The sequence below is a fragment of the Glandiceps talaboti genome, chromosome 1 (assembly GCF_964340395.1).
Source record: "Glandiceps talaboti chromosome 1, keGlaTala1.1, whole genome shotgun sequence".
Classification (NCBI taxonomy): Eukaryota; Metazoa; Hemichordata; class Enteropneusta; family Spengelidae; genus Glandiceps; species Glandiceps talaboti.
The window spans coordinates 14,017,625-14,029,841 of record NC_135549.1 but is presented as its reverse complement, the minus strand read 5'-3'; the positions used below and the strand labels follow the sequence as shown (position 1 = coordinate 14,029,841).

The 12,217-nt window shown below is 32.8% G+C and overlaps 2 protein-coding genes across 2 annotated transcripts in view; one reads left to right on the top strand and one right to left on the bottom strand.

Moving 5' to 3' along the window:
- The window catches only part of LOC144439075 (ADP-ribosylarginine hydrolase Tri1-like), a 12,384-nt gene extending 3,645 nt beyond the window's left edge, over window positions 1-8,739 (top strand). The window contains exons 5-8 of the mRNA XM_078128331.1: window positions 416-560; window positions 1,698-1,856; window positions 2,857-2,987; window positions 3,955-8,739. Of these exons, the coding sequence (XP_077984457.1) occupies window positions 416-560; window positions 1,698-1,856; window positions 2,857-2,987; window positions 3,955-4,066 (547 nt within the window). The 3' untranslated portion in view covers window positions 4,067-8,739. The remainder of the gene's footprint in view (window positions 1-415; window positions 561-1,697; window positions 1,857-2,856; window positions 2,988-3,954) is intronic.
- Window positions 8,740-10,228: 1,489 nt separating this feature from the next.
- The window catches only part of LOC144433517 (uncharacterized), a 120,309-nt gene continuing 118,320 nt past the window's right edge, over window positions 10,229-12,217 (bottom strand). Inside the window, 5 exon segments of the mRNA XM_078121828.1 lie at window positions 10,229-10,390; window positions 10,679-10,742; window positions 10,888-11,037; window positions 11,296-11,457; window positions 11,964-12,074. Coding sequence (XP_077977954.1) covers window positions 10,229-10,390; window positions 10,679-10,742; window positions 10,888-11,037; window positions 11,296-11,457; window positions 11,964-12,074 — 649 coding nt within the window.

Here is a 12,217-nt window from a genome sequence, read left to right as displayed (position 1 = left end):
GGAAATATTGATGAATACATTTCGCTACAATATACCTGTGCATGCTACTTTCAAGAAAAAAGGGAGAAAATAAGGATGATTTTGAATGTTTTATCTCATATTTCCAGCACTACAAATAACATAGACATGTATTTTTTTTTCATTTGAAAAAACCAGAACAGAAATCCCATAGTTTCTGTTCAAACGGATACAACTAAGTTGGCTTGTACATGGTTAAACGGAAACTTATTTGTATGATTGATTGTGTGTGTGTGCGTGTGTGTGTGTATGTGTATGTATGTGTGTGTATGTTTTTGTAAAAAAATACCTATTAATAGCCAATGTGTAGTTGTTCAAATTTTCTCAGATACCCCATTTTTCTTTTTCCTTCAATTTTTAATTTTTTTTTTATAAAATCCTTTTGATGGTGTTTTAGGTGTGCAGCTGCCTGTGTTGCCTTGACAACTGCTATTGCAATGATGCTACAAGGAAAACATAGAGGTAGAAATGGTGAAGTGTTGGTTCCTGTCGTAATTAAAAAAAGTTATAGTAAAGCTAAAAAACGTCTCGCATGGGGACAGGTATGGTTTAATTCCAGTTTATATTACTATATTGTTGCCCATAAAGATTTATATATAGAATAACAATGTAAACAAGAAATAGAATTAATCTTCCTCCAGGGAAGACTTTATAATTTTGTTGATTCCTCATTCAGAACAAACACAAAATTGTTTACAAGAAGGAAGATTTCCATCATTTCAACAACTTGGAAAGTTGTTTATCTCAAATGTACATCTTATATTTCATAAACCTACCATCTGAGGGCGCTGTAATGAGCCTACAATGACAGACTTTCTTTGTCTAATTTATCATTTAATCATACTTGGCTGGGAATATTCATATGTAAAAAATGCTTGTTGTTGTCAACGAATCAGCTGTAATGATGCACTCCAACTGACTTGATAAGCTGCTAATAATATTAGATGATTTAATTTGGTTTCAACCACCGACTAAAAATGCAAATTATAGTTCATGCAGGTCTGTGTGTATGTATTTTGAACGTTCATAAATTTTGTGTGTGTGTGTGTGTGTGTGTGTGTCAGTTTGTATAACTTTGTAAATGTGTATGGTGCACCTTGTAATCTAGAACATAAATTCAAGCCATGAAAATGCACTACTCCTAAATCACATGAATATATGTTCTTATCCAACATATTCAATATTCAGAGAGAACACCTCTAGTCCTGTTTATAGTGAATTCCACATGGACACTGCAATACGTAGATCAGTTTGTAAATAATTCCACATGGACACCGTAATACGTAGATCAGTTTGTAAATAATTCCACATGGACACTAATACATATAATGTTTGTAACTATAAGTCCACATGGACACTGTAATACACACTTGAAATACTAGAAAAATGGCTCATATTTCACCAGTTGCAATATTAAGGAGATTTTAGAGTTTCGTGTTATCATTTTTAATGACTATATTAAAATGTAATACACAAAAAACAATATCAACTGCTTTATCATATTTAGTAAAAGTATAAAGTCTTCCCTGGAGGAAAATCAATTCTATTTCTTGTTTACATTGTTATTCTATATATAAATCTTTAAATCCCTGTATGAAATGTTTCATGAGCCTTTACAGATATTGAACTCCAAGATGAACAGCAATAACGTTTTACGACTTTTTTGTTGAAATTTGCAGCGAAAAGAACTGAAGAAATACATGAATGAGACCGACATTACCAAGTTAAAACTGGATGAACATAATAAGATTGGCTATATCTATAAATGTCTTGGAGCAGCTTTCTGGGCCTTCAAACAAGATGATTTTAGGAAAGCACTAACAGCCATTGTTATGGAGGTAACATAATTTCCCCAATTTTCATATAAAGCATGCATGGAATATCAGATTTACAAAAGTTTCATCTGCATTCTTAGTTGATAATTGTTATCGTTGCCATGGTAACCTTGTTTGCTGATGACTGCTTCTTAGAGTACTAATTTGACTGTTTCATGAAACTTTCAAAAGATAGATGTTCCAGATTAAAATAAAGTTCACCAGAAAGATAGAAACACTTGGTTTAGTATTCCATTAGCTTTGTATTGAATGCACCATCGTTTTCCTTGACTTCCAAAACATGCTTGGGAAAACAACATGTATTCAGCTTCGTCACTCCTGGTTGTAAAAAATTTTTCTGTCAAAATTTGTAACACTTCTATATATAGGATATCATCTTTTAAATTCTTAGTCTGTTAAATTTTGCTATGTTGTAGTACTTTAAATGTTAGCTTCACCTGTAAGTGTTGTGCTTGATGTAATTTTACTTGGTGAATTTTTTATAAAAGGAGCCTGTAAATGATATGTCCTTTCTCCTGTAGGTCATCCTTGAAATGAAATGAAATAAAATATAATAAAATAAAAATATATATATGATATAATGTAGTATAAACTTTTTATTTTCCAACAAAAACAGTTTTAGAAAGCTGAGTCTGTCTGCTGATGAAGTCCTAAGTGAAAAGACGAAAGCTTTAGACACAGCTTTCTAAAACTGTTTGTGTTGGAAATTGAAAAGCTTACATTACATTAATATGGCTAATACCACACAATTTAACTGACATAGAATTATACATGATGTTTCCATGATTTTTACTGTTGATATCTTATGCTATACAAAAAAATCTTTATTTAAGACAAGTAATACGGTACCGTACTTTTGAATCTATAAATACTTACAACCAGAACACTAAAATGATTGAATGGAGAATAGCGATTATATCTGCAAAGTAAGGTTAAGTTTACTTGATTTTCTCCATTTATTGCATTTTTGTAAATCTTAAATCTATAATTCTTTCCCCTTTAGGCTGGTGATGCCGACACTAATGGTGCAGTCGCTGGTGCCTTACTGGGATGTAAGCTAGGTTATGACAAGATACCACCATCTTGGAGAGATGAACTATTACATAAAAAGTGGCTTGATGAAAAAGTTGAAAGGTATGATTATGTCCTTACATACAGTCTTATATAAATTATAATTATTTAGGAAGATTGAGCTTTGGTTGATTAATTTGCATAGCAAATTTGTGATCAGTGGCTGCAAGTTATAATGGTTTTTATATGTGCAACACAAACCAATGGGCTTATTACTGAAAAAAGTATGGATGTACTAGAATCAAATTCTTGTATCAAGAATTCATAGGTGAACAAGAAAAAATAAGAATTTCATTCTTGTACCAAGAAATCTTCAACAGAAGAAAACTAGAATTGAATTCTTGTAACAAGAAGATTCTTGCAGTAAGAATTTTATTTTCTTGACGTTAAGATTTTATAAGAAAAAAATTCTCAAAGTATCTTGGTACAAGAAAAACTGTGTCAAGAATATATACCACTCACATCACCACATTCTACTCTTGTCCTTTCTTAAACTTTCTTAATTTTTTCTCAGTTTTCTTGTATGAGGAAAGTTGCTGTATGTACTTGTGCGCTATATTACTGAGCATGTGTGCATACACTTGTATTGTGTGTGAGTATGTGTGAATGTGCATGTGTGTGTGTGTGCGTACATGAATGTGCATGTGCAGGCATGCATATGTGCATACTTGCATGGATGCATGCATGAGTATTTCCATGCTTGCATATACCCTGGAGTGAATTCCAAGAATCATGATGCTTTTATTATATCGCATGTCTGCCAACATGTATATCTATCCATAAAATCGTATTTCCATAATATCTTATATTCATAAAATCTTATTTTCATATACTTTTAACTAAACATGCCATATTTCAAGGGAAAGTATAATTTTCAAGTGGAATGTATTATGGTGGTACTTTATGCGTTGTTCACTAGTCACAATAAAAACGATAGTTTTAATGTAACATATTATGTCATGTCAAGCCATTTTATCAAATTCTGAAAAGTACTATAAGAATTTTGAATATTTTTCCATTACATAAACAGATACCTGGCCATGATGAAACTTTCTGAAAATGCTGTTGCAACAGCTGAATCAAGTGCAATTGAAAGTTCTTCAAGGAAAGATGAACACCAAAGACAGACCCTGCAGTCATGACAGATGCCAACAATTCTGCTGATAAGATTACAATGTAAGATGTCACTGTTAAAACAGAAGGAAATGCAAAAGAGGAAAGAGACGCATGAAATCAGAGAGTAAGAGATCAAAAGCATATCAAATCAGGAGTCAAGAAGTCAAAAGGTCATGAAAAGTTAATCATTGGAGGTCAATGCATATATTTCAATAGACAATTTTGACTGATGTCAAATCAAATTGTCTGATGTCAAATTGATGACTTTGAGAAAAAAATGTGATGGCCCAGAGGAGAATTCCTTCAAGTTGCATGGTAAGACCTTGAAAGACTGATTGTCTCCTGTCATAGTGAGAACGTTTGAATGAAACCAAATGGTTAGCAATACTAAGACTATTGCCATACCAATATTGATGTAGCAGAGCATTTGTCTAGATTCCCACTTATCATGGATGAGTTTTTAGTGCTTTGCTGTCTCCAAGTATAGAAACCACTGAAGTATCTTCAGATAATTCTCACATAGTACATGTATTAACAATCTTTATTTGTACACTAGTTTAAAGTGAAATGTTTACTCTGAGTTGTATTATAAGTACACGTAGATTCAAGCTTAATTACCTTCTTGGAGACCCGATCTCCTTTGAGCGATTTTCTGTGTGATGACATATTGTCTCCAGCTATATCACCTGTACATAATGAATTTAATTATCACCCACAAGGCATCACTATCTGTGATTTGAACACAGACTGCCCTGCGGTTGTTGTAAGATGAGTCGTTTAAAGAATCACAAGAATCAAGATTAACATTTGAGTTGACTCTGCCAAGTCAATTTACCATGGTGCTTCATTTTCTCTTGCCACTGTCTAATATGACATATCAACAGTATTTGTATGTTTGTAGTGTCTATGTTAAAGTAAGGTGTGTATTAATTTAGCTGAAGGGGTTTGATAGAACTACTGTTACTTACATCGTATTTGTATGTTTGTAGTGTCTATGTTAAAGTAAGGTGTGTATTAATTTAGCTGAAGGGGTTTGACAGAATTACTGTGACTGTACACGTTGTACTTGTATGTTTGTAGTGTCTATGTTAAAGTAAGGTGTGTATTAATTTACCTCAAGGGGTTTGACAGAATTACTGTGACTGTACACGTTGTATTTGTATGTTTGTAGTGTCTATGTTAAAGTAAGGTGTGTATTAATTTAGCTGAAGGGGTTTGACAGAATTACTGTGACTGTACACATTGTACTTGTATGTTTGTAGTGTCTATGTTAAAGTAAGGTGTGTATTAATTTAGCTGAAGGGGTTTGACAGAATTACTGTGACTGTACACGTTGTATTTGTATGTTTGTTGCGTCTATGTTAAAGTAAGGTGTGTATTAATTTACCTCAAGGGGTTTGACAGAATTACTGTGACTGTACATTCTATTTATTTTGGCACAACAGAATTTAGAGGAAAGACAGTTTTTCCATCGTATGGTCTACTTTATTTTTGCAGATGATAATTTATTATTAAAATATACTTACACTTTTTTCATTGGTTTGTAATAAATCTGCCTTTATTACCTATGGTTCTTCAGAATTTACCAGTCAAAGGGGTTGCCTTTTCATACTGATTTATTTTGGCACAAGACACTGCAGCTAAACATAATATCACCTTTGAAAAAATCCTGTGCGTTCACAACATACAGATACACGTTGGCCACCTACTTCAGGATAGAATAACTTAGGGTCACCTGAATTTAGTAACTTTAATTTATATGTGATATTCAGACCTTCCTGAGGTTTAGGTATATTTTAATACAGATTGATGTAAATTCTTGAAACCAGCTGCAGTGGATCCAGTCTATATTCAGAATCGATTATCTCTCAAAACAATGTATTATAAATGAATATTTTATATGTTATCAAAGATTTGACACTTGTATATCTAAACAGCTGAATGATAATTTCATTGCTGTAAGGCATGTATAATTCAGCTTGAGTAATTTTTACACTGCATTCGGTCTGAATTTCATAGAAGCTCACCTTTAAAAAAAAAGAAATCAGAGGATTTGAATTGAAGCAGACTAAGTAATCTTCTTTGAGTTGCAAGCCTGAAGGCTTAGTTGATTTTTCTCTCTTATACATTGGTCCCTGGTTCTCTACTGTAAATTTTCTTACTGTATTATAGTGCATTATTAGAATAGAGATGTTTAGATGCACGTATTTGCATGTGTTCTATATGCATAGCATCATAGTCAAGTGATTCCGAGCAACCCATGCCACGCATTTTGTATTAGATGATGCTACATCAAAAAAAAGGTGGTCTACATGTAACTGTAAATACATGTTCTGTTTTAGTAATTTTTCTTGTACTGAATGTCATAAATTTATAAAGTTCGGAAATGTAACTGTAAACTAATTGTTGGGTTTTCCTTTGGGTACTTTAATGAACAATGTCTAAAATACAGACAAGTTTGGAAAACAAAGTCATGTGTTTGGCCTTCAGGACAGAAGATGTCAATGCGCACATGCACATTCCACTGTCTTTAACTTTCAAGTTTGAGTTCTGAATGTATAGCTAAACAAAACTCTGTATGCGTCATTACGTGTATGCCTGCATGATCATGCTCCTGTGTGCTGCTACATAATTCTAACATGTATATCTAAATCTCTCTAATATCACAGATGTCATATAGTTCAAGGACTACAACATTAACAGTAAACTCAAACTACTTTTCTAAATAGTGTGTGTGTTACACATTGATAATATATCAGTTATATTTATTGCAGACTATTTTCAAATTATCCGAAAGCTTGGACTATATTCTAATAGTATTCCTTGTATTCATCACCTCATTTTGTAGGCTACTGAAAACACTATTGTCTGTTACTTGCTTTGACAAGATATCAAATAGTATTTACTACAACATACACAGAAATGGCAGTATTGTGAATACACTTATTAAGAATATTGGTGAATTTAGGTGGTACAGTTCATTCACACCTAGATTCATAGTATAATAGTGTCAATATTTAATCATTATTTTTAATATTAAAGAAAAATGTACATTTTTTATAGCTGAACATCATTATTTTACATATATTGTACGAAAAGATTCATTTTTAGCACAACTGAACTGAGGTTAGGTTCAGTAGTGTGTGTGTGTGTGTGTGTGTGTGTGTGTGCAAACGACAAAGTCAAAAATGCCAGATCGTATTTGGTGGGGACATGACTTTTGGTGTGCAGATTGAAAATTGTTCAAATGAAAATGATAGCCTCAGATGTGTGTTTTGGGTCAAAAAACGTGATTCTTGGTGTGGGAAAATGCTTTGACTCAGTCTGGAAATGAAAGGTTATTGTTTTATTTGTCGTGAAATCATTTAAATTTTGTATGGGCTACTTCACACCTCTATGTTGATGGCATCAAGATTAACCTCTGTTTGAGGTTGCTTGGAAACACTGTTTTTAGCACAGTTGAACATAGACGCTGTCTATGATTAAAACAGGTTCATTCATGCTACAGACATGATAAAGAGTCTTGTCCATCTGTCTGCCTATCTATGGTTGACTTACACTTAAACTTAAAAGTCAAAAACCACTGGGAACAATATTTTGATATCTGGTAGGGATGTTGATTTCAGTCTCTAGTTAGCACAACTGAACTAATTAAGTTCAAGTGCTATAGGCATGGTGCGGTGTCTGTTCGTCTGTCGTCTGTCTGTACTATGGATGAATTATTTTTTGGTGGGGACATTACTTTTGGAGTTGGGAAATTGTTCAAATGAAAATGGTCGTGTCAGAGATGTGTGTTTTGGGTTAAATAAATTAGATTTTTTGTCAAAAAACTTAAACTGTAAACTCACATTCTTAGGGTGTTTAGATTAAGAATTATTCATGACATGATGATCCAATCAGTGATATGCAAATTAGGGCTAAGAATGTGTCTTTTTGATTAAAAATCTATAATTTCAAAACTACTGAGCAGATGGGACTGAAATTTGATGGGAGCATTCTTAGGGGTGTTTAGATTCAGAATTGTTGATGACATGATGATCCTTTCAGTGATATGCAAATTAGGTGTAAAATGTGTCTTTTTGGTCAAAACTCTATAATACCCAAGACTACTGAGCGGATTGGGCTGAAATTTCCTGGGGATGCATATACAGATGTGTAGATGAAGGTGCATTCACTACATGATGATCCCATCAGCGATATGCAAATCAGGTCTAAAAATCTATATTTTGGTCAAAAACTTTATTCTTGAAAACTACATGGTGAATAGGGCTGAAACTTTGTGGGAATGTTTCTGGAGGTGTTATTCTGCAGTTTTTTGTTCAAAACATTTTGAAACAACTGGCCCTAGCAACCATGACCAGGCCCTTAGCAACAGTGAAATGATTATGCATATTACAATAACATAGGAATTGGTAGTTAATTGAATAAAGATTTTTTTAAAATTATGCAAATATGCCGAGCAACAAGACCACACCCATAGCAACAGCCAACTGATGATATTGCAACGATTAAACCTGGGATAGGTAAGTGAATAACGATTCCAAAAATGTAAGGAAATATGCCTAGCAACAGCCAAATACAGTTGTGCTATAATGCCATTGGCGCTATTTTTATAAACTTTTATTACTGTATTTCTATTACTGCATTTTCTATGAATATTTTAAGAACCTCCTGTACAAGATTTCCCAAGATGGGAAATATCTGAGAAGAAAAACCAATAAAATTGTTTATATTTTATGAAAAGATTGGAATTTGTGACACACAGTGGTGCTGTTATTTATTTATTTATTTATTTATTTATTTGTATGTTGGGATTAAATCTAGTTTTCACAAATGAAAGGCATACAAATACATATAAATCCATGAATCAATAACTTGAAGTCTGAAATATTGACTATCAGTGCTGCTGTCGTGAGCCGATTTTATGTACCAATCTGAGAAATATGAATGATTTAAAAACATTGATGTTTCAGCATATTCTGCCTACAATAGGTTATATACTGAAATACAAAGACTATAATATTCTACTTTGCTGAAATATATTTGCTGACAACTGTTTCTCAGCATAAATAGCAGCAAAAGTTTTTTTTTTTTTTTGACTCCAAAACAGGCCAATCTTTTTAAATGTGTAAATACAGACCGAATTACATAAAATTCTATCATAACTGTTACTCATTACCAATGACAATGCCTCACAATGGCTAAGGTTAAAAGAACATTATAGGATTCATTCGTCAACTCCTATCTGAATATATGTGTGTATGCATGCATGTATGTATGTATGTATGTATGTATGTATGTATGTATGTATGTATGTATGTATGTATGTATGTATGTATGTATGTATGTGTTTTCTAAGTGTGTACATTTTTATATAATAATTCGAAAGATGTAGCGTTAATTGGAGATATAGCTAACTTCATGGTATCTGTAAGTGTTAATGTCTGTATAAATGTATGTAGCTTATAAATGAAATATCACCAAGTCACCTGCAGTGGAAATGAAATGTTTTGCTGTTAATGGCAGTTTATGTTATCTAGTGAAAAAATCCGTGTCACACATTGACAAATATTGAAAGTGAATCTAAATGATAGACTATCCTGTTATATAAATTGTTGATGACAATCTTTGAGTTATGTTATAGTGTGCTTTGAAGTAAGGTGTTGTAACCTTTCAAATGGCTTAAACTGATGTGTGTGAAATGTTCCACAGGTGTCATAATCTAACATTTACAGATCATTTACGTAGTTTATTATTTGAATATATCACCTATTGTGTCTGGACCCAGTATGTTGCCTTTATGTCATAAATCTGAGCAGATATAGAAGATGAGTGGGTAGAATCTCAGACCACTATTTTCTATATGGGTCTGACTTGAGGTAATGTGTTGATGAACAATAAGCTTAATGAACTTCGATATTTTATAGACTATATTCCATTTGGTTCAGTTCAGTGAATTTCAATCCACTGTTGATTGGAGACTACTCAGCATCAATTTCCAGCTTACTTTACCTTCAGTTAGTTCTCAAATTGTGTACTTAAGCTATCCTTCTCAATGTGTAATGTTACATATAAAATTACAGCAGTTTACAGTTCAGTTTGATTTTTGTCGGCGTTCATATTTCATGGTCATGTCTCAGAGATGTGTAAGATAGACGTTTTAATAAAACGCAACATTCTGAAAATGTTTACATAGACATGTTGGACGTAACAGCTTTTAAAAACGTTTGTATGTCTGCCATATTCCTTTCTACCCATTTGATATTGGTTTGTACTTTCTCCACTGCATCGTAAAAGTTATTGGCTTCTGTTCCCGGCATGTCGTAATACTTCTCACCAAAGGCGTTTAGCTGTTGAACAAATGAAAGACAATATAGAATGACACATTATAAGAATACCACCTGCTGAAAGATTTTAGTCATACAGAATACTTTGGTATTATAGAAATGTAAAACCATTTTTTTCACAGGTTTATGTATCATACACACCGTTTGGATGGTTTTTGTTTTTTTGTAATGCACAATTGCAATGTGGGGGAAAAAACCTCAACACAAACCAAAATTTCAGTATTGATTTCACTACAATGTGTAAAAAATATGTACAAACTCAGTAATTTTGTCTGTAAGTATTCAACTTACCCGTTGAAGATCTTTTTCTGTATTCATTTTACTGGCAAATGACCACACAATACCATAGGCACTACTTTCACTATACCTTTGAAAAAAATATGAAGTCAGATGAATTGATAAATAGAAGACTTATGCAATTATCCGCTAACAGCTTGAATTTCTCCTTGCCATTAATACTGAAGATGATGTTCAGATAACCTGAACTCATTTTCTGCAACTCTATATATACTCACATCTCTAGAAGGGCATCAAAATTCTGCACTGTAAAGTCCCATGCTACATCAAATCCAAGACCAGAGTTATCTTGTACATATTCGATAGTTGTACTAGCATCAAATTCCGTGCCTTCTAGAGCTTCTTCCATATATCTGAAATGTAAAGTGCAAAACATGTGTTTTAGGGATCTGTAATCCCTTTATCTTGTTTGGATATAGTTACTTGTTTTTTTTTTAAATATGAAATACAAAAAATACAAAAGACTTTTGAGGCCACCATCATTTTTAATGTTACAACAAATATCAACCATATTGATATATACATTGGTAAATAGCTAAGTGTCGCCCAGCTTGTTCATTTCCTTCGGGAATTGATATGACGTCTATCAATCAATTTGTAATATTTTCTACCTCTGTAAGTTCCAAGGTGTTCTACTGCATGCCATAGCTGATCGCAATCTTCCTCCTTCATCGACATCCACTTTCTGTCTTTCGTATGCAAAGTTCCATTCGACGTTACTGCCATAACGAATTGCTGTACAGTATGTGGTACTACGCATGTTAATTTCTATCCTGCAATCACAAAAAATATATTGTAAAATCATATCCAATATTTTTGTGTAATAAATGATTAACAAATGGAAATGATACAAAAGATAGATTTACTGTACTCCTATTTTCGGCATGATGAGAGCATGCAGCTCATTATTCAATTAATCCATATTCTTCTCCACTGTCTATGGTTAATCAGTCAATATACAAGACGACAAGAATGTTGATAGTAATTTCCAATATTCAATATTGTACACATACTGTCATGCTTTATGTATGTCGTGTATGTTTTCGTAAATAATATGTAAATGTGTATAACTACATTAAAGTACAGTGATTACAAAATTTACATTAATTGCTCACAAAAAGTGAAAGTGATGATAAATCTTTATTTCAGCGACCAGTATGTCAAAAACAAACTCATTTATATTTCACATTTTGAAATTTCAAATCGAAAACTGTGACAAATGCCCCCTTTTTTAAGAATCGCGATATTCTTAGCCCCCACATCTTGACAAGATACATACTTGTTATCATCCGGGTTCGCCATCCATTCTTTGTATTGCGCAGACGCAGACTCTACACAGTCAGCATGGCTATAATCACACGCTATTCTCAAGGTGTTCAATTGTCTGTAACTTCAAAAACAATGACAGTGACATGAGTATTGGCATAAACATTCCAGTATTGATTTAGGATTGTTTAAACACATTCGTTTTTGAAGCCAAATATTTATCGCGTAAGGTTGGTCGTTTTATCGGTTTGGCTGTTTAGATCACCA